At 39.3% G+C, this 23,210-nt stretch overlaps 1 protein-coding gene across 4 annotated transcripts; it reads right to left on the bottom strand.

Moving 5' to 3' along the window:
* Window positions 1-2,274: 2,274 nt before the first annotated feature.
* On the bottom strand, window positions 2,275-22,943 carry ZC4H2 (zinc finger C4H2-type containing). Of its 4 annotated transcripts, none has more exons than XM_041002377.1 (5): window positions 22,692-22,851; window positions 6,723-6,894; window positions 5,276-5,448; window positions 4,327-4,489; window positions 2,275-3,194 (listed from the first exon to the last, which is right to left on the bottom strand). In XM_041002377.1, the coding sequence occupies exons 1-5, from the start codon at window positions 22,742-22,744 to the stop codon at window positions 3,081-3,083; spliced, it is 675 nt and encodes a 224-aa protein (XP_040858311.1). In that variant the 5' UTR covers window positions 22,745-22,851; the 3' UTR covers window positions 2,275-3,080. The 4 variants fall into 4 exon arrangements, with proteins under 4 accessions (XP_040858311.1, XP_040858342.1, XP_040858321.1 ...); XM_041002387.1 differs by having other exon boundaries at window positions 2,998-3,194; window positions 5,276-5,427; window positions 22,692-22,826; XM_041002408.1 differs by lacking the exon at window positions 4,327-4,489 and having other exon boundaries at window positions 22,692-22,826.
* Between the last annotated feature and the right edge of the window lie 267 nt (window positions 22,944-23,210).

Here is a 23,210-nt window from a genome sequence, read left to right as displayed (position 1 = left end):
ACATGCAATAGAAATGAGCCATTCCCAGCCAGTCCTACTAAAACATTGTAGAATCATGAGCAAATGAATAGTGATTGCTTGAAGCCACTAAGTTTTGGAGTAGTTTGTTTCATAGCAGTAGATAAATGAACCCAAAGCACTAAATGAGACATTAATACCATACCAAGTGGTTGGCAAGTCAAAGTGCTCAATACGCAATTACTCCTTTCTCATTCAGAAGGGTCCCTAGGAACAGGTTCACCTCAGAGCTCAAGACTTGTTACCTTCACTACAGCAGAATCGACAGACTTAATCTCTACTGTGCCAATGATGCAGAAAAAAAATGCCCTATACTTTATGGTGATATACTGAGACTCATACAGGTTAGGGTATATCTCCCATTGACCAACTGTGCCCCCCTTTGCCCAAAGTGAACCTGGAGAATTCAAAAAGCAAATCTGGGGTGATGATGCAATGTCAGGCAAGATGAATCAGTTTTCCTCTGAAGGGTCATCCCATTGTCTCAATCTCAGAGATACAGGGCAGAGAAGGAGACCGACACTTATTTCTTTCTGTGTGCCTAGAATTGCTCACAACAACCTCTTTGAAGGCTGCTATTATTTTCCCCATCTTCCATAACAGATCACTGAGGCACAGAGAGGTTTTTGTCATCTATTGGGTTTCTTGAGAGGCACTAAGACAACTTGGTAGACAGGATATTAATTAAATATCCCTTGGGGATTAACACAAAGGAAGGGAATAGACAGGTGGGAAAAATAAAAGATTCAGGAAAGGATTAGGATTGAACAGAGAGAAAGATTGTTGACCTGCCATGTAGTGTTGATGGCAGCCTCAGTTTACCATATTGGGAGCTTTGAAGCTAGGACACCTCTGTATTATATTCATACAGGACAGTGGACCTTTATATCCTCACATCAGTCACAGGATACCTAGTTGTTCCTTTCAGGCCCAGAATTATTTTAACCATCCCCACTATTCAAGTCATTCCCAAAAGGACCAAAGTTAAAACAGCAACACACACAAAAAAATGTTCATGGAGAAAAAAAAAGTGTTCTGCAATCAGACAAATCTGACTTCAAAACTCAAAATTCTTATTATTAGCTGTTTCACTCTATATAAGTAAATGCCTGCAATGTTCAGTTTCCTATTTTTTTTTTGAAAACCGCAATAAAAGCACTTAGTTTGTAAGAATTGTTGTGAAAATCAAATATGATCATTTATATAAAGTGTCTGCATAGAAATCTGACAAAAATATGTGTTGAAGGGCCCGGCGCGGTGGCGCAGTGGCTAAGGTCCTCGCCTTGCATGCCCGGGATCCCATATGGGCGCCAGTTCTAATCCCGGAAGCTCCACTTCCCATCCAGCTCCCTGCTTGTGGCCTGGGAAAGCAGTCAAGGACGGCCCAAAGCCTGGGGACCCTGCACCCGTGTGGGAGACCCGGAAGAGGCTCCTGGCTTTGGATCGGTGTAGTATCGGCAGTTGCGCTCACTTGGGGAGTGAATCATCGGATGGAAGATCTTCCTCTCTGTCTCTCCTCTCTGTATATCCGCCTTTCCAATAAGAAAAATAATGAAAATAAAGCTTAAAAAATATAAAAAAAATAGGTGTTGAATAATTGGAAGGTATTTATAAAAACTGAGTAAATTATTGCACTGTGCTGCCTAGCTTTTTCATTTGCAAGATGGAGTAAGAGTAGAAAAGTGTTACCCTGAATGGTAGATGGAATTATACATCTTTCATATTATCTGCTACACAGTAGGCACTCAGTCAGCATTTACTCCAGTGAACAAATGTTTATTTAAAAGAATTTGTAGAGATTTATTGCTCTTATTATCAAAGAGCAGAGGAACATTTTATTTTATGAATACACAGACACTGTGGCAACTTAAAACTACAGCTAAGAAAGGGAGGAAAAATACCCCCTCCTCCTTCCAGGGGTTGAGACCTGGAGCTAATACTTTTCCAGTTAGCAGTCTCCATCCCCATCCTTTAAGTTAAAGAGTGACATGACAAGGAGACATAGCTTTGAGGGAGAAGAGAATTATAGGGTCCTTTTGTTTTAGGAGGGAAGACCAGCTGCAAAATCCACAGGAATGAAATGGCCAGCAGTTGGCCTGAGCTGAGGCTGCTTTACAGAAGAGGGCAGACCCATAAGAGACAGAAAGAAAGAGGTAAGGAGTGAGGGAGGGATGGAGAGAGAGAGAGAGAGAGAGAGAGAGAGATGGGATGGGTACCCTTTACCCTGTATAGGTAAAGTGAAATTGGCACTTGAATGTAAATCAACTCCTCTCCTTTGATACATCATTGGGGAGGTGCACACCAAAAGCCAAAACAAATGTTTGTCTCAGCCTAAGGCAGTCCCTCAGCAGAGTCCTCCTCCATAGCGACTTAGGTGGTGAGTTAGGCAGTACTTGTACAGTGGGTCTGGTTTCCTGATTTCACCATGGGGAGTTCTGAGTGCAGGTCTGCAAAGATAAAGGTTTGAAGTAAAGAGCTACAGAATTCCGGATCTCCAAGAAATTTTGTACGCCCAGGAGATGTGGTGGGGAAAACTACAGAATGACAGCCAGATCTCCCAAATGAATATGCAAAGGAGGGTTGGTATAAGCTACCTCTAGACCTTAAGGATGAGATGAACCTAAAAGTGAAAGATATACACCCAACCTGTTGAAAGTCCAGCAAGAAGACTGTCTCTTCAGAGTCTAAGGCAAAAGTACAGGGAGATGGCCTCTCCCAGCCCTCAGTCCTACAGGCTCTAGGCCCCAGGCACAGGAGACAGAGAATTCCATTGAGGACTTTTGCCCTTCCTTCAGCTCCAACCAGTGGCAGAAGTGGAAATGTGGACGAGACAGAAAGGATCATCAGACACACCATTATTAGCACCTGAACCACATTTCCTCCTAAACTAGTAAACCCAAGAGCAGAAAGAAATAACAGCAAAGTGAGAGAAGAGTTGTGCTTCTATCACATTAAATAGGAGACTCAGTGGGGTTGGGAACAAGTTATTTCACATCAGGACATCAATAACTGGCCAAAGGGAGGGGTTCTGATCAGCACAGCTCCACGTGTTCTCCCTCTCTTCATTCATCCTGCTTCCGCTTTGGCTTTTTGGGGTTTCGAGATCGACTCTTGGCTTTGCACAGAGGGCATATAGGTGCGTTCCGGTGAATTTGCTGGTGACATGACAAACAGGCCTGGTGGAGGGCATAGGAGAAAGAGCATTAGTGATAAGATTCTTTTAGGCTGTGGCTCTGACTTCTGATCTCCAGGGCTCCAGAAAGTAGTTGTGATTTCCCATCACGAGGAGACACTGAATAACAAATAAGGTCTAAGTAGGAACAGTACTCTTGGAGGCCACAGAAGATGAAGTGAAAAACACAATCCCAAATCAGAAAGGAGTCTTTGAGAAAACCTGTGAAAAACTTGGAAATAATACAAAATGAGAAGTATATATCCACTCACATCTATACTAGAACATTCCTTATGAGGTTTGTCTAAGAATTATTTTATTTTCTAAGGCAGGGGTAAAAGGAAATTTTTTTCTGTAAAGGTCAAGGCTTTTATGCCACATGGTCTTTGTCACATTTACTCAAATTTAACTATTATATGAAAGAAGCTATGCACAATGCATGAACAAACTTGTATAAATATGTACCAACATAACTTTAAAGAAAAATGGCCAGCAAGTCAGACTTGGCCTTCAGGCTGTAGTTTGCTAACCCTACCTGAGAAGTCCCTTTGACTAGTCACTGTTGATGAGGGCCAAAATTCTGCGATGCTATATCACATCTTGATTTTTGTATTTGTTTTTTACCCAACAGAGGTGCAATTAATTCTGTTAGTAAGAAATGGTTATCATGAAGATTGCAGTTATATTGCTATATAGGACATAACCCAGGTATGTATCACACTTTGCAAATTTATTTCAACATTTCCTTGCTTTCCTAACCATATCAGTTCCTCAAATACTCTTGGGATCCGCTTTGTAATTCTGTTGTTTTCCTATTTATATCACACACCCATTGAAATTTGTTAAGAGTCATGTTTCTAACTTTCAGAAATTATACTTCAGAGGGTTCATCAATCTCCCTATAATTTGCACCACTCTGAGAATGCAAGATTCAAACAAATTAGTCCAAAATAGCATATATGGTCTTCCCTTCATCTATGTCACAAAGATTGTTTAAGGAAGATTGAAAGTAAACAGGGCCAAGACCCTGAGACCCAGTCTCCCACAGATCCATTCCATGGGAAGAAACTTTGCTTCTTAAATGACACCTACGTAGTACATTTACTTTCATAGGTGGGGGAACCCAGTACACTCACCTTCATAGGTGGGGGCTGCTGCCTGAAGGTAGCTGTCTGCCGAGTGTCCTGCTTCCTAGCCACTTGGAGTTGTTGGGCGGCAGCGGCTGCAGCGGCCAGGGACTCGGGGATGGGGGGCTCCTGAGGTTCTGTCTGCCACTCTGCTTTCTGCTTCTCAAAGTAACTTTGGAGATGAGAGATATTGGGTAGATTATTCTGAAAGCAAGGAGAACCTTGCCCTTCTTAAAGACTCACATGCCACAGAACCATGGTTTGAGTTACAGCTCACTTTGGAAAATCCCTGAACCCTCCCCAACAAGGTTCTTCTCCCTTGCTGCCAGGCCCATTGTCAGTCTGGCAAGGTGTTTCTTCCTACTTGTTTACTCTGATAGACCCAGAAGATCAAGAAATCCCAGGGCTAGCAAGGTCCTCAAAGGACATTCATTGCAGTACTCCTAATTAAGTATCCTCAGGCATATGTTGGCATACCTCTAGAAGTAAGGAGTCATAGCTTCCATATACAACCTGCTGTGCTTTTGGGGAACCCTTCCTTTTACTCTGCTAAACTCTGGCTTCTTTGAGCCTCATTCTTAACTATTGGTCTTAAGATGAAATCTCAGTCTTTTCCTTGGGGATCATGAAAGCTCAGACTTCTGTGTTTACAAAGGTGTCTGGAAACCTTCTCCAAATTGAGTTGACCTCACAAGAGTCACAGCCATAATGTTATATTTCCAAAATCACCCAAAGGCTTTTAAAAGTCATCTGGGAATTCTAGTCTAATCATCCTTGTGCTGGTTTAACAGCCAAGCACAGAGATGAGGCCAGGATCATGAATTAGGTCAGTCACTGATGGGCCTGAGATAGCACTAAATACCCTGGTATTCAGGCTGTCCAGGTTTTATGTATGTATACATACGCATATGTGTGGGTGGGGGGGATATGTTCTAAGGCCAAGGGGCAGTCAGCTTACTCCAAGGACAGCTTCTCCTCCTCTTCGCACAAGTCAGGCAGCCTCTGCAGGCCCAGAGTCATTCGGAGAGCATCCACATGCTCCTTCAGTGGCTTATACTCATCATGCAGCCGCCGGGTAGATTCCAGAAGCTTATTTAAGTCATTTTCAGACTGTTTGATAGTGTTCTCCATCTAGAAAATAAAGTGAGACAGACAAAGAAAAGATTCCCAGGTTCTCAGAGAAGCTCTGCTGCTGAGCGAATAATGACACAGGCTCCAGAGCCAAATCGATCTATGTTCGTGTTCATAATCTGTCAAGTTCTTCCTATGTGACTCTGATAAAACCTTGATTTCTTCATCTGCCTGATGGAGGTAGTAATGATGCCTACATTGTGCAGTCCGAGTAAATATTCAATTATTCAATAGATATAAAAGACTCTGGATAGTCGCTAACAGAGCAAAAGCTTAGTAAATAGTAATGTTCAAATATAGAACCTTAAAAAATGAAATGGCTAGCACACCACATCACCATTTTACAGGTCAGAGAACAGAGGGTCAAGAGAGAATAAGGGACTTCCCCCAGGTAAACACTTCCTTGGGATACGGTGGCCTAGATTCTCAGACCTTTTTATCCATTTCATTGGCAAAATGACAGCAGAGTGGCTAATTGCTCATGAAGTTCAGAAATCTGTGATCTCTGATGAAAACATCTCAAGTGCCAACTGCCCAAATTCCATTCATATTTCCTTCATATTAGGCCTGATAACATCAGGAAATGGGCATTGCCACACAAATGGCTTTCTCAAGAACAGAAACTTCAATAGTGAATTTAACAAATATTTCCCCTTGTTATAGGCTTTAAGGGTTGGAAAGTACCTTACAGATTAGTTTCTCCAATATCCTTCCTGGTGAAGGAATCAATACAACAGTCCAGTCAGGTAGCCATTCAGACCCTGCTCGGATAACTACAAAAGAAGGAAGCCTTGGCAAACAGTTAATTCCCTGTATCCCAAAAATTTGTTAGGAAGGCCTTTAATGAGGAATCCCTGCAGCGAGAGATGATTTATTTGACCTCCTTAGAAGCTCTTTTGCACTGAAGCTTATACCACAGCAGCAAGAGCTCATTTTGCTTTTTTTCCCCCCAAAGGTACGCTTCTACTCTTAGAATCCCAAAATGAGAACATATCAGAACCAAAAGAGCCCTTATAGGTTACCAAGTCCCTCATCTAGTGAAGAGAAGGAAAGTAAGAACCTGGCAAAAGGGTTATACAAAGTAAATGAATGACAAGCCAGGGCTGGATCTCAGAAACTGTATATTCCACTTTGCCACAGCCTGATGCCAGCTCCAACAGGTTGACCACAGCCATGTCTCAAGGAAAAGGCAGAGCACTTACTTTCCTCAATGTTAAAGTGCTTACTCTTCCTCAAAGAGCCCAGAGGTGGGCTCCAGGTAGTCAGCCACATACCACATTGATGTCAGCATGGATCAGACGAAGTTCTTCTACATGGGCCATCTTCTCCTGTAGCAGGAGATCCATCTCTTGTTTGTATTCCTTCAGGTGTCTTTCCTCTGATTCCAGTGCCTCAAACTCAGCCTTCAGACGGGCCTTGATCTTCTCCATCTGCAAAGTTTTGTTCCTGCAATTCAAAAAAAAAAAAAAAAAAAAAAAAGCAGGAAACAAACCAACTAGAGAATGGAGAAAAATAAAACTAGAAACTGGAGTACAAGAGTTAGGCCCTGAGACAGGACTTTCTTTTTAAATCATATTCCCAAGCCTCCTGTTTTCAGACAAAAAAAACAGCCTGAACTAATTTCCAAAATGTTAGATGCTTTCTTTGAAGATGAAAGTTCCATGGCTTTCAAATAAGGTTAATTTTTCCCCCTCATAGGACATTTGCAAATGTGCAGCAAATTTTAACTCTTACAGTAATTCAAGGCAGAACATGCTTTTGATGCACAGCCACAGAGAGCTCCCCCACTCAAGATGCCAACATTGACCTCCTAAAAGTTCTAGAGAAATACTGTCCAAAATACTTTCTGTAGCCAAGAAAAATTTTTGTATCTGTGCTTTACATTAACCGTTAGGAAAATGTAACTATTGAGCAATTAAAATACAGTTAATGCATTGAGGAAATTAATTTTGAGCCTTATTTAATTTCAATGAAAATTTCAATTTAATCAGTCATGTGGCTTATTGCTTTTATTGTGCAAAGCACAGAGTTAGAGAGTCTACCTGTTAATTCCTAAAGAGGAAAGGAAAGGAAATTATTGTGGGATACTTCTCTTGTGTAGATAAGCAAAAATCTGCTCCTGCTTGTTAAATCCAAACTATATACTCTGGCTTAGCAATCCCTACCACAATATTTTAGGAATTTATTCTAAGAAAGTAGGTTTAAAAAGCAGAAAGTTAATATAAAGAGCTACATTTTTTAGACCGTCAAAAAATAGAATATTTGGCAAAGTTTTGTGGCATGGAAAGTGTGGGAGAGGTACTCAATGAAAAAGAGCACACACTAAGACTACAATTTCAAAACATGCATGCATTTGACTAAATGAGAAAAGGAACTAGCACTTTGAAGCCTGGCTATGGTACAGAAGCTCAACATTTTGGATGGAGGTGCCTCTAACCCTGTTGTATACTCCCAGTTGCTCCCTAACTTCTGGAACTTAGGACCTATCTAGTCATTAGCCATTTTACTTCCACTTGGCATCTCCTTCTGCCTCAGCCTGTGGCCTTCCCCATTTGCCTCAGTCTATCACACAGGAACTGCAGCTCCACAGCTGACTGTGGCCTCTGACACATGCCTGTTTCTGTCTCCTTTCTCAGAATTACTGTGGCTCCTGCCTGAAGAAGGAGCACTCAATAACACAGAACCACAGGGGAAAAAGCACTATTAGATGGGCAGCATTGTGGGAGGATTATCTTCCTCTATATATTAAAAAAGATTCTTTACCTGTTATATGCTGTTTTACCTTATAAAAGGGTAAAAGGTTGGATATTATCCAATTTGAGATATTATCCAAATTGAAGTTTAGTACAGAAATTTTCCTGGGATCATATAATTGGGAATTTGGGTATTGATATTTGAATTCTGGACTAACACCCAAGCCTACATGTCATTAACTTTCATGCCATACTGTTTTTGACTGGGATTGCCAGACTGAGGAGTATAAATCCTTTGAGGGAAGCTCTTGGTCCAGCTGGTCGATTGTCCCGCCAAAAGATGATATTGATTTGACTTGATCATTTATTGATTTATTCACTTAGATCTTCTCTCATTCAGACTTCAACTTCCTTTCTAAGCTACCTACAAAACAATCTGAACGTTGCCTATCCTCCCACAGATGGAAACCTGAGATTCAAAATGATTTACTGTCTCATTCTAAGTTAGACTGCCTATTGGGACAGTGTTGGGTCAAGAATGAGTTTTGTTTGTTGTTTTGGCAGCTCTTGGGCAACAGTAATAACAACTATATGTGTTTTTTTTTTATTACATTTACTGAACACCTACTAAGCAATCAATTACAGAGAGCTTAAATGTACACTTTCTTAAAAGATTTATTTATTTTTATTGGAAAGTCAGATATACAGAGAGAAGGAGAGACAGAGAGGAAGATCTTCCATGTGCTGATTCACTCCCTAAGTGTCCACAATAGCCAATGCTGAGCTGATCTGAAGCCAGGAACCAGGAGCTTCTTCTGGGTCTCCTACGTGAGTACAGGGTCCCAAGGCTTTGGGCCATTCTCCACTGCTTTCTCAGGTCACAAGCAGGGAGCTGGATGGGTTCCAATCCCGGTGCCCACATAGTATCACAGTGTGTGTAAGGCGAGGAGGACTTTAGCCACTAGGCTACCATGCCAGGCACAAATGTATACTTCTTTTACCAACATTTATTGAGCACTTATCATTTGTCAGGCAGGTGCTACAGACAGAACACAGAATAGAAAAGGCTATGGACAGGAAACTTCATTTAATGAGAAAAACATACTCTGAACCTGTGAACTCATAGGATGCAAAGTGAGATGGAAGAACACAACAAATGGCAGTAACACAGTGTTAAGGAAACTGTCAAGGGAGCAGCTACAAGAAGCTTCCACGTGAACGTGACATCTAAGCAGACACCTGGATAGAGAGTGCAGCATGAGCAATGGTCCCGTTGCATGAAAATATGCCACATTAAAGGAACTGAACAAAGATCAGTGTGGTGGGAGCAGCTATCGCAAGAGGAAGAAGGACCTAGATTAAACTAGGGAGGTTCGTAGGATCTAGAACCTGATCAGTGTGGAAACTGAAGGATTTAGAACTTTTATCCTCAAGCAAAAAGATTTAGATTTTTAAATAGCAGGGAAATGGCATTACATGATCATCTTACTCCACTTCTCTCAACCCTGAGTTCCTCATCCATGACCCAGAAATAATAATAGCACCTACTTTACAGGTGTATGTGAATATCAAATGAGTTAAGACATGTGACATTCCCAAGCAAAGTATGTGGCATACCATGGGCAGCCAAGAAATAATAGTGTTCTTCCCTCCCCTCTCTGCCCAACTCTTAAACCAGAGCTATCACCTTCACCACTGTGGCTTGGACTTTCAAACAACATATGGCAAGAATAGTGTGTGTGAGTGTGTGTGTGTGTGTGTACATACATGGGTGCAATATGCAAATGTACATACATACACCATCATGAGTAGCCAGGTTTATTACACATTATCACATAATAAGCAATAGAATAAACTACCTCATAATATCAATGTAAACAATGCCATTTCACGGGGCTAAGCAAAGCCTTTCTAATTGTACATCAATTCGGTTAAGATGGAAGTAATGCTCAGTAAATAAAGTCAGGGGTCAAAGTTCTCTCCCATTGACACTAAGTATAAATCAGCATAGTGTGGGCCCAGCGGGGTAGCCTAGTGGCTAAAGTTCTCACCTTGCACTTACTGGGATCCCATGTGGGCATGTGCAAGGCAAGGACTTTAGCCACTAGGCTACCCCATTGGGCCCCAAATAAATAAATCTTAAAAAAAAAAAAAAGAAAGAAATCAGCATAGTACAGAGCTAGCTGTCTTTGTATCTTTTTTTTTTTTTTAATTCTTCCCTCCATGCTTAGTGCTGTTTATGAAATCCATGTTGTCAGGTAGAAGACATTATAACCCTAGATTAAATAGACATAATCCAAAGACTCACCTGCTGGGTGCCATGTAGACAAGGTAAATCAAAGGCATAGAGATTCTTTGAAATCATGTGAGGCATTTGTTCTCTATGGGGAGAAGGGCAGCATCATTCTTCGGATATACAGAGCAGAGCAATGTCTACCCAGCTGTTTTGGATCCTTTGTCAATTGCCCACTGTTGTAAGAAATAGCAAAAACCTGACTAAAGGGCTGAAGGGCCAAGAGCCATGGTTATGGCAAGGAAAACAGGGTTATGAAGATGGGTTTCAGAAATTGCCTCTATTTTTAAAGCCAGTTTTTCTTGGGGGTGCCTTGCTCACGCTATAGCAGAAGGACAGCAATGTCATTGCAGGCATTTTGCTAGTGATACTGTCACTTTTCAGCAGCAGTATAGGAAGATGGGGCCAGTGGAAGCAGTTGACCCTTGGTGCAGAACATAAAGGATGTATTATGACCAAATGCTTAGTGTGATACGCCAGTCACCCAGAGATAACCGTCACATGCTCTTTTTTGATTTGTGGTAGCTAATATACACAGTTTCAAAACTGTAATTGGAATGAGTAAAACTGACTCCTTGAAAGTTCATTAATGTTTATAGATCTTGTCTGTACTTCACCAGGTTGGTGATCTTCCTAATTTATACGTATTGAATTATTTGTTTGATTGAGAATTAAGCCTATGATGAAAAGGTACACTGAAATAATGTTGTAACAAAAATGTAAAAGAAGAAAAAATAAGGAAAGGAAGGAGGAAAGAAGGTGGGAAGTATCAATATGTGCTTAAAATTTTATATATATATAACATATATATCTATATATATGTTATATTTCATATTATATATTGTATAATGTATTATATAATATGTAATATATTACATATTTTGTATGTTGTATATTATAATATATGATACTATGTTTAATTATATATATTATATTGTGTATGTTATATATACATAATATATAATACTATATAATTATAACAAATTACATATTACATAATTTGTTATATAAAATTATATGTATAATTATATATAACAACCCATTCTCTTTATATAAATATGAATTAAATTCTGTCTTTTAAAATGTTTCATATTTTATTTTATATTTTAATTTTAATTAGCTTTTTAAACATAGATTCCATGTTATTTGTAGATGCCATTCTACGGATGTAATGATATTCTCTTTCTGCCCACCTGCCTTCCTCCCTCCTTCCCAATTCCTTTCCTTCTCCCTTTCTTGCTGTTTTTTTTTTTTTTTTTTTTTTTGCTTTCGAAATAAAAATAGGAAAGTTAAAAGGTAAAAACAGAACAAAAGAAAGTAGGTCTACTCTTTATTATCACCATGCACTGGCAATCCTACACAATGTTTACTGAAGAATAAATGAGCTCACACCAATTTTTGGCAATTATGGATAAAGCTGCAATGAATATCCATGTATGTTTTATTATAGCCATAAGTTTTCATGTCTTTGGCCTGACACGATGACTCAATTGGCTAATCCTCTACCTCCAATTGGCTAACCTACCACCTCCCCTCGAAACATCTGGGACTCCATGTAGGCTCTGGTCTATGTCCTGGCTGCTCCATTTCCCAGCCAGCACCCTGCTTCTGGCCTGGGATAGTGCTGGAGAATGGTCCAAAGCCTTGGGTCCTGCCACCCACATGGGAGACCCCAGAAGAGGCACCTGGCTCTTGGCTTTGGATTGGCTTAGCTCCAGCCACTGCAGCTATTTGAGGAGTGGATCATCAGAGGGAGTGAATCATCAAGATCTTTGTCTCTCTCCTTCTGTCTGTAAATCTGCATTTCTAATAAAAAGAAATAAATCTAAAACCAATTTCATTTCTTTAGCTAAATGATCAGGAGTACAACTGCCAGGTAATGGCCAGGGTGCTTTTTCAAGATAATGCCAACTGTGCCACAATGGCTCTACCATTTTACATGCTTATCAACAGTGTATGAGCGACCCAGTTCCTCCTCCTGGCCAAACATATTTCAACTGTCATGTTAGATACATAGTGCTACCTCAAAGTGATATTAATTTATTTTTTTCTTGATAGCTAGCAATGTTGAATACTTTCCCATGTACCAATTTCCATCTATATATCCTTTCCATAAAATGTTTAAGTCTTTGGCTCATTTTTATTTTTTTTTTAAATTTTTTCCTATACTCCAGGTGTAAGTTCTTTGTCAGATATTTGATTTGAAAACATTTTCTCTTCCTTGGTAGCTTTCTTTTCATTCTCATAACAAGGCCTTTAGCTGAGTACTCACATTTTTTTTGGTCAAGTCTAACTTCTTGAATTTTCATTTAGAGAGCATGCTTTATATGATAAGCTCTATGTTCTGTGATTTTTCTATGTCATCTACTAAAAGTCTTAGTTACATTTATATTTTCACTTGAGAGTGAGTTCATTTCTGTAAAAGATACAAAATTTAAGCCGAGTTTTTTGGTTTTTCTTTTTTCCTATCTAATTACTGCTGCAGTACTTGTTGCAGAGACTCCCCATCGTCACTGGATTTTCTTTGCACCTCTGTCTAAATTACTTTGGTATGCTCCCATAGTAAGTGTGAGGATTCTAAATTTTCTTCCATTGGACTATGAACCTTTTCCTTCACCAAAACTGCACAATCTTAATAATTACAACAATATAAGAAGTATTGAAATCAAGAGTGTTATTCCTGCCACTTTATTTTTTTACTTTCGCCAAAATTGTTTTAACTATTCTATTTTTCCTTGCCACATGAATGATTCCTTTCACGAATGAATGATTCTTTTCATTCACAGCTTATGGCTTTCATCATAAAAAAAAAAACAGAGACAAATATGCACCACCCATCTTCTGATTCATTCTCCGAATGCCTGCACAAGACAGGGAGGTGAGAAGCAGAAGCCAAGAACCCCAAACTCAATGGAAGCATATGCATGTACTGTCATCTGCTAAATTGCCAAGTCAATTATCACAAGGTAGATTAAAAAAATAGCCAAGATTTGAACCAACAAGCCAATGTGTGATGTAGGCATCCCAAGAACAGTTTAACTTGTTATGCCATAATAACAATTTTAGGGACAAGAAAGACTGTTAGAGACTAAATTGTGTTACCCCTTTATATAAGGGTATTTTAAAGAAATGTACAGAAAACTTAATTGACAGGCAAATTTAGCTATAAAATTTTAAAATCCATGGAATACTCATGAAATTTTTGAAATCCCCACACATGCTGAGGGTCTTTAGATAGGAGATTGAGACATGTAAAATCATATAGCAGGACCCTATTCTGGTAAGATTGGTGTCATTACAAGAAAGAAAAATCTAAAGCTCATTCTCTCTGCATGCACACAGAGGAAAAGCCTGGTGAAGCACTGTGAGAATACAGCTATCCATAAGTCAAGAAGAAAACTCAAAAAAGGTTGAAACTGCTATAACCTTTATGATGGACTTACAGCCTCCAGAACTGTGAGAAAATAAATGTCTGTTGTTTAAGTCACCCACTCCGTGGTATTTTGTGGCATTTTCCTATGATACATTGAGCAGAAACACACACACACACACACACATATGTATGTAGCATTTATATATTATATATGATATATGTGTAATATATAATATTGTTACTTAAAGAACTTTGTGGAAAATAGAACTAAAAATTTGGTGCAAAATTTTTTGAAATTTACACAGTTTTCACAATATGCATTTTTCGTTAATTTTTGAAGATTCTGAAAATTCACAGATATCAAATTTTATATATATATGTACATATAAAGGATATAAATTGAATTCTAACATAGAGTTTTCACATAGCACAACCCATTCCTTCTACATATAGCCATTTTCCATATTTTATCTTCTGCTTCTCTGTGGGATAGACTCTCACTTTACTTCCATCTCCACATCACTAAAGTAAAACTTAAGTGAACAGCCTTGTACTTATCTCAGTAACTTTGGGATAAGGAGGTATATCAGAAGTGGAATTTCAGGGACAAAGGTAATGTGTATTCTTATTTCAAGTAATGAGTGTCAATTCGCTTAAGAGGATGGCAACATCAGTTCACAATCCTACTAGCAGTACTTTTGGGCCCCTGTATCTGTGTTTGCATTCAGAAAACTGGAACAATGGGAAGGTATTGAGTGTCATACTGAATTGCAAACTTATAGCAGAATGTACCTAGGAATAGAAGGAAATTATCTTAACATAATAAAAGTCACACATGCAAAGCTCACAGCTGAATCACATATAATTGTGAAAGACTGGGAAAATATGAATATGGCAAGGATGCTCATTTTTATTTAATGTGTTAGTGTAAGTCCCAGCCAGTGAAATTCGGCAACACAGAAAAACACTATCAAAATAGGGAAGTAACAGGTAAAATTATGCCTATTTTCAGGTGACCTTATTTTACAAGAAGAATATCTGGAGGATTCAATCCAAAACAAACAAAAACCTGTAAAAACTAACAAAGAAATTTAGTGATGTTAGAAGGATACAAACAAAAGCAGCAAGCAAAATATTTTGTGTCAAATCATATAGCAACAGCAACAACAACAACAACAACACAAAAATACATATGAAAAGGAAATTGTAAAACAACACATCCACAATAGCACCAAAAATGAGTAAAATACTTAGGGGTTGACATGATGGTATAGCAAGCTAATTTGACGTCTGCAACGTCAGCATCCAACATGGGCAATGATTTGTGACAGAGTAGCTCCACTTTGATCCAGTTCCCTATTTATTTAACCTGAGAAAGCAGCAGATGATGGCTCAAGTACTTAGGCCTCTGTACCCACACAGGAAACCCCAAGAAGGCTCCTGGCTCCTGGTTTCAGGTCAGCTCAACCTTGGCCCATTGCAGACATGTGGGGATTGAACCAGTGAATGGAAGGCATCTCTCTCTCTGTCTCTCCTTCTCTCTGTAAATCTACCTTTCAAACAAAAATCAATAAATCTTTAAAAATAAAACACAAAAAGAATGAAATACTTTGGGCTAAGTTTAAAATAATAGAATGCTTAGGAATAAACTAATGAAAGAAATTAAAGAGGGCACAAAAATGCAAAGACATGTACATGGAATGGAAAAATTAACTGAACAACAGAAAGTGATCTTCAGATTTTATGAAATCCTTATCAAATCCTAACAATATATTTTACAGAAATAGGGAAAAAAAATGAGTTCTAAAAGTCACGATGTCACCACAAAGGATCCCGAATAGCCAAAACAAATGAAAAAAAAAGAAAAAAAAGAAAGAAAAGAAAAAGAAAGCTGAAAGCACCAGAGTTGTTGATTTTATAATACTTTAAAGTTACACGTGACCATTGTAGTCATTGTAATATGGTACTTGCCCAAAGACAGACATAGGATGGAGCTTCAAATATTTGCAAGAAAAATGGATTTAAAATATTGCAATTTCCCTTACACTGTTTGAAGGTTCCTTGTATATGTGTGAGCCACTGGGAAAGGTTAGAGAACTCAGAAATGAATCCACTCACACGCAATCAAACAATCTTGAACAAGGATAAGATGAATCTACTGCAAAGTAAAGAACAACCTTCAACAAATACCTTGGGGAAAAAAAATGAATATCCATATACAAAAAATAAATCTGACATTTATCTTAAACAATGAAATAGAAATAAACTCAGTGGGTATTAAAGACTAACATAAGGTCTAAATCTTCAAAACTCCTGGAAGGAAACAGGGGAAATTCTTCATGACTTTGGTGTTGGTAATGCTTTAATGAATATGATTTAAAGGATGCAAAGGACAGGCAATAAGACCAAAAGTGACATGGAAGATTACATCAAACTAAAATACCTCTGTACAACAAAGAAAAACAATCAAGTAAAAAGACAATCTGAGGAAAGGGTAAAATAATTGCAATTAATATCTTTAATAAGGGCTCAACTTTCAAAATATATAAGGAATTCCTTGAATGCTATGGAAATGGGACAAATTCTATGGAGAATAATATAAATTTTAAAAAAAGATTTAAAGCATCCCATGTACAAATGACATTAAATGGTATTTGTTTTTCCGTGTCTGGTTTATTTTCCTTAATAGAAGATCCTCCAGGTACATCCACGTTGGAAATAATGGGATTTCATCTCTTCTATGACTGAATAGTATTTCCTTGTGTATATATACCACAATCTTCCTTATACATCAATCCACTGAAGGACATTTAGTAAAGAGCCAAATAATATTTACCAGTCTGGGGAAGGTGGTGGTGGGGAGAGTTGAGCTAGTAGGTGCAAAGCTAAAGTTAAATAGATATAAAAAATTGTAGAATTTTATTAAACAACAGGATGATAATAAACAACAATAATTATTGTGTATTTAAAAATAGCTTGAAGAAAGGAATTTGTACTCACTACCAAAAGTAACTAATTTTTCAGCTTAGATGTGTTAATTACCCTGGTTATGTCATTACATATTGAATAAATATATAAAAGCATCACATTATATCCCACAAATATGTATAATTATGATGTGTAAGGCTAAAGTGGAACTATCATATAATCTACCAATCCCATTTCTGGATATTTACTAATAGAATTAAGTCCAATATCTCTAAGAGACATCAGCACTCTCTCATGTTCACTGTAACATATCAGATATAGAAAACACCTAAATGTCCCTCAGTGGAAGACTGCATAAAAAAATGTGCTATATTCATGCAATGGAATATTATTCACCCATAAAAATGAAAGCAATCAGGGCCAGCTTGTGGAACAGTTGATTAAGCAATTACCTGCAATGTCAGCATCCCATGTTTGAGCACAGGTTCACATCCCAACTTTTCTATTTCTTTTCCAGCTCCAGCTCATGAGCCTCGGAAGGCAATAAACAATGCCCATCCATTTTAGAGATCCACATGGAGTTTCAGGCTCCTGACTTCATCCTGACTACCCTGCCTATGCAGTCATCTGGGGAGTGAGTTAGTAGATGCAACATCTCTCTCTCTCCCTCACTTTGCTCTTGCTCTCTCTCTCCCTCACTTTGCTTTCTACATGAAAACAAACATTAAACATGAAAAGAAAGGAAATTCCACAATATGACACCATGGATAATCATGGTATATAAAATAAGCTACTCACAGAAGGACAAAAACTTCACTTACAGGAGATATCTGAAGTAGTTAAGTTTAGAGTAGCAAAGAGTAAAATTGTGACTGTTAGGATTTGGGGAAATGAGACAATATAAAGCTGCTATATAATGTGCATAAAATTTCAGTTTTGCAAATGGGTAACTTCAACAGATCTGTATTACAATATGGTGCCTTTAGCATACAATAACACTGTATTATTACAGTATTACAACTCAACATAATTTTACAACTTAAATGTCCTATAATGGCTTCCTACTGCACTCAGCATTAAATCTAAACCTGCAACCCTCTGAACCAAAATTCTAAATTCTTGCTATTCCTCTGCCTGAGAAATTATTTGTCCAAAAGCTTAATTAGAGTGAACCGATTTTTAACAAGTCTGTTCATTGACATATACAGGTAGAATGTGAAGTATGTTAATATCCAGTCTTCTATATTCTGTCTAGCAATGAGGTAACTTGAGATAATATTAAATCATTCACCTGATTCTCAGTCTTCTAAATGTAGACTTATGCATCAAATGTTTTGAAATCAGTATCATTACATGTATCAGAGTCTTCTAGAGATTGGCCCTTTACCATCTTTCTATATTCAATTTCCACATCATATATTAAAACACATTGTTGATAAGAGGAACTCAACAATTACACATGGAATGAAAAAAAATTCTGAATACAAATAGGTGGTAATTCCAAGGAACTGATTACAAAATCATTATCTTCAGAGAAGGAAAGACTTCACAGTGAGTGGAGAGGATTTTCTTTTCCAGTTAACATTTATCGACAGTGTGTGTCAGGAATTAGGAAAGAATTGAGTGCTAATGAAGGATTTTATTGTTATTTATCATTTAATAGGCTTGGAATAAGGAAGAACATTCAAGCAGGAGGTTCTGCATAAACAAAGGCCTAAAAGAATGAAAATACAAAAAAAAAAAAAAAGGTGAGGAACTACTAGATGGCCAGAAAATAAGGTAAATGAAAAGGAGTAGTAGTAAATAAAATTACAGGAGTGCATCTGGATTACATTTTGTGGGGAAAGGTTATGTATAATGTGCATCCAACAAATACACAGCAAGAAATTACCTGAGAATCAAATATATCATGACCTCATACATGCACACACAGATATAAAATAAAAATTAAACTTCTCCAAAGTATACTAATCACTTTTTGAGATGAATGTTGGTAATTTCCTTAAATTTTTCAAAAATTGTGTGAAAAGGCTACTAGCAATGAACAATTTGGTTTTTTTTTTAAGAAATTAATAAGGTATCATTGGCCTATTCCAAAAAGACTGACACTGGTGATGGGAAATTAATGAAGGTGTTCAAAGAATACTAATAATGCCATACTTTAGTGTAGATCTTGCTGAAGATAGAGGAGATATTGAAAACAGCAAAGTAATTCAACAGATGGAGAAGGATACAACTATGTAAATGTCCAAACTAATCATAATAATGAATGCCTGAAATAGGGCAGTGTGGAGGTGGCTTTGAGTAGGATGGTGAAGCCAGAGATAGCAGGATTTGGTAAGAGGTCGGAGATGAGTTATAAGAGTAAAAGAGGAGTCAACACTGACTTTCAGGTATAAATCTGAGGTACCTTGATAATTTTTAATTTTTTTTTAAAGATTTATTTATTTTATTGGAAAGTCAGATATACAGAGAGGAGAAAAGACAGAGAGAAAGATCTTCCGTCGGATGATTCACTCCCCAAGTGACTGCAATGGTTGATGCTATGCCAATCCGAAGCCAGGAGCCAGGAACTTCTGGGTATCCCACACGGGTGCAGGGTCCCAAGGCTTTGGGCTGTCCTCGACTGCTTTCCCAGGCCACAAGCAGGGAGCTGGATGGGAAGTGGAGCTGCTGGGATTAGAACTGGAGCCCATATGGGATCCTGGTGCGTTCAAGGTGAGGACTTTAGCCACTAGGCCACGCCGCTGGGCCTGAGGTACCTTGATATTAAACCAGAAGTTTAGGGGACAAGCTCAACTGTAGTGGGGAAAGAAAACAATTGACTTCCCCAACTGAGTTGTATCTGCAGAGCATCTAGGTAGACAAACTCCACAGGTTGTGCAAAGTATATGGCTAAGCCTTTGCAAGGAGTAAAATTAGAGACTTGGGAGATAATATTTGAAAATGTAAGATACAAATATTTATCCAGGAAAATGCAAAGAGACAGAAAAAAAAGGACTTACAGTAGAATATTGCAGCTGGAACAATCTATTTAATATCATATTATCTACTTTCAAAATGTTCTTGTTTTCTTTTTTAAGGAAGAGAAGATCATTTTACATGGATATGATTTACATTGGGACATAAGTGCAGTATGTGCATATGGCTGGCATGCGCATGTTAAGAAAATATTGGAATGTCCATAGGGAGCTTAAAAAGTATTCTGGTTCACAGTATAATAGCAGCATTCATTTTCTCAGCCTCATTACTATGCCCATGCTTTCTCTCTTTCCTATCTCCCTTCTTCTTATGCCTTTTGCTCTATCGACTTGCTTTCTGACCATGATTTGAAAGCCCAAAGAATGCATAAGCAAAATCCACCAGTGTGGGATTTGCAAGCTGAGGTCTGCAGCATGGTTTTGGAGTTGGTTTGGAGGAAAAACAGTGCTAAATATGTAGTCACAGGAAGGAGCAGCAATGGTCTGTGCTGACAGATACATTCCTGAAGCTTTTGTCACTACAAATTCCATCACCGTCATGTGTGAGTGGTGAGCGTAAATGAGTCTATTCTGGACCTGTGTCTGGGTATGTGTAAGGCTCTTAGCTTGACCTCATTCCACAGTTAGATGATAATACGTTAATACTATTGCTTTACCTTGGAAAATATTACTTTGTAACAGAAACTGCTTTGCTCATAATTTAAGGCGTTTAGAATAACAATAATTACAATTTAGAGCAGTTGAAAACTGTGAACAATGGTGAATCAGACTGTATTTGTAAAGGCAATTAATGGCAAAGAAATATATGTGCCATCTGAATAGTAGGGTATACTTTTGCTTTTTAAAAATTTTATTCATGTATGTGAAAGGCAGAGATAAAGAAAGTCTTCCCATCTGCTCGTTCACTCCCCCAAATGCCCACAGTGATTGGGACTGTGTTTGGCTTGGGTGTCTCCCAAACGCAAGGCAGGAGCCCATCACTGCTGCCACTCAGGGTCTGTGTTATTCAGAAGCTGACACCAAGCCAGAACTGGGGAAAAAAAAATAGAAACTAAGATTTATTTCTAGAATGAATATTCACCACTCATTCCTTCTTTCTTAGCTGTGTAATGAGGAACAGTTTGCCTAAGCTCTCTGAGCCTCAGTGTTGCTATCTGTAAAAATACAGGTAACAATTACTACCACAGATTTTCACTGGGAGAAGTAAATATCAAATTATCCAAGATGGCTCAGTAACTAAATCCTCACCTTGCATGTGCCAGGATCCCATATGGGTGCAGCCCTGCTTCCCATCCAGCTCCCTGCTTGTGGCCTGGGAAAGCAATCGAGGACGGCCCAAAGCCTTGGGACCCTGCACCTGCGTGGGAGATCCAGAAGAAGCTCTTGGCTCCGGATCAGCTCAGCTCCAGCATTTGTGACCATTTGGGGAATGAACCAGCAGATGAAAGATTTTTCTGTATCTTTTTCTCTGTAAAATCTGATCTGGCTTTCCAATAAAAGTAAATAAATATTTAAAATATGTAAATAAATAATCTAAGAGCTTTGAAATTAGTTTGTGCTCAACAAGCCCAATGTGAGTAAAGAACTAGGTTTGCAAAGCTGAGTCATTTCACTCAGTCCTGATATTTTGCAGAAAAAAATCATTTAACGTATACCCTTCCTTCTCAGCCCTTCCAAGGGACGTGGTGGGAAATCAAGACAGATTGACTGGGATCCTGTCAAATGTAGCCTTTTCAAGCTGGCTGCCTATGAACAAGTCATCAAACTTCTTTGCATCATCACTTTTCAGTTGCAAAGGAAGAGTAAGGAAGTTCAGAGACTTCTTGATGAAATGAGTGCAACAAAGTCAAAACACCAGGCTTCCAAAAAACACAAGGTGCTTTGCCACCAGCAACAGGTACAAGTCTCCCACAGGCACCCTAAGGGTTAAATCTCAGCCTGACAATCTTGTTTCTTCAAGGCACACAGATGATACTCTCCACACTTTGTCCCCAGATTCTTGGAAAACACTCTATGGAGACAGCGTAAGGCAAGACACTCCAAGAATGAGTGGGAGCTGGACCACGACTGAGGCAGAAAAGGGAAGGTGGAGAAAGGCCTAGTGCTGGCCCACGCAGTCAGCTCTGAAGGGGCTATTGTGTTCTGAGCAAGGACATCATCACCGCCTAGCGTGAGCAAAAAGGATGCCGACAACTCCCACTTTTGTCACTTCCAGTGCTTCAGCGTAGCTGTTGGGATATCATCATCAGCCCGACAACCGCATCCTTAGTCCCCAAAGCTCCCAACCGCCATGTGAGCTCAGGATTGGATGAAAGCGGTGAGTGAATGAAAGGAAAACGTGAGCGCGCCTTCCTTCTAGCACCCGCTGGCCAGGATTCCTCCACAAGAACCCCAGCGCCGCTGCCCCGTAGTCACTGGCAACGGCCACAGCCCCGACGCGCTACGACTTGGCCCTTAGAAAGCTCTGAAGTTGGACGAGAGAATAGGGGTCGAAGAGGTGGGCGGGAACATGTACTCCTAAAGAGCAAGTTGTCAAAGACACCTTGGAGCTGATAAGTACTTCAAAGAAATGTGTCCACGAACACCGATCTTGACCTCCACCTCATTAAGAATAAAGCTGTTTGGGGATCAACGCCTCGTGTCTTCATCTATGCTTTTCAGCCACATCTGTCAAGCAGTCTCTTTCACCTCCGCGGGGTCTCTTCACCTCCTTCCGTCCCCGCCCCTTCTCTCTTTCTTTTTCTCTCCGTCCCTCTCTCTCGCCCCCTCCCTTCTTCTCCTCTCTAGAAATAGACCGTCCACAGACCCCCTCGAATCCTCACGTCACCTGCACTCCGTAGTGAATGGGCCCCTTTGCAGCTCCCCTCTGCAAGTAGCTCAACAATAGATACTTTTCATTGGTAACTCAGCCCTTTTCCCGCAGCGAGGGATGAGAGGGGCGGGGGCAGGGAAGGACGCTGCTATGTACCACTTACCTGATCTCTTTAATGCTTTCCAACTTGCACATAATTTCTTGCTCATCTGCCATGCTTTTCACTCTCAACTTCACGTCCAGAGAAATGTACAAATACACCAGCTAAGGGATACAATAGACACAATGTAACCACCTCCTCCGGGATGAGGGCTCTGAGGCTGTGCGTGATAGGGGCTTGGAGAAGGCCTGGGAGCTGTAGTCCGCAGCTCCACGGCCAGCCAGGCAGCCCGGGGGCTTTCGGGACTACAACTCCCAGAAGGCCAACGGCATACGCCTGTTTCTCTTCCTGCAGCTGCACTTTAAATCAATTTGTCACAGATAATTATGTCAAAGATTCTGAGGAGTATAAGGGAATGGGGATATTCGTCTGGCCCGTAGGCGGAAAAAAAAATAAGGAAAATATTCCTGAAGGCGACTGGCGAGACAAGATGCGTGCCTATTCACACCCTTCTGAGGACCCTCACAGTTATGCACCCCCAGGAGGTTTACCAGAAGCCACTAGTTACTGAACTCCTTGAGG

Source organism: Ochotona curzoniae, unplaced genomic scaffold, assembly GCF_017591425.1.
Source record: "Ochotona curzoniae isolate NIBS_2020 unplaced genomic scaffold, NIBS_Ocur_1.0 contig_1274, whole genome shotgun sequence".
NCBI lineage: Eukaryota > Metazoa > Chordata > Mammalia > Lagomorpha > Ochotonidae > Ochotona > Ochotona curzoniae.
This window is presented reverse-complemented; position numbering and strand designations above follow the sequence as displayed.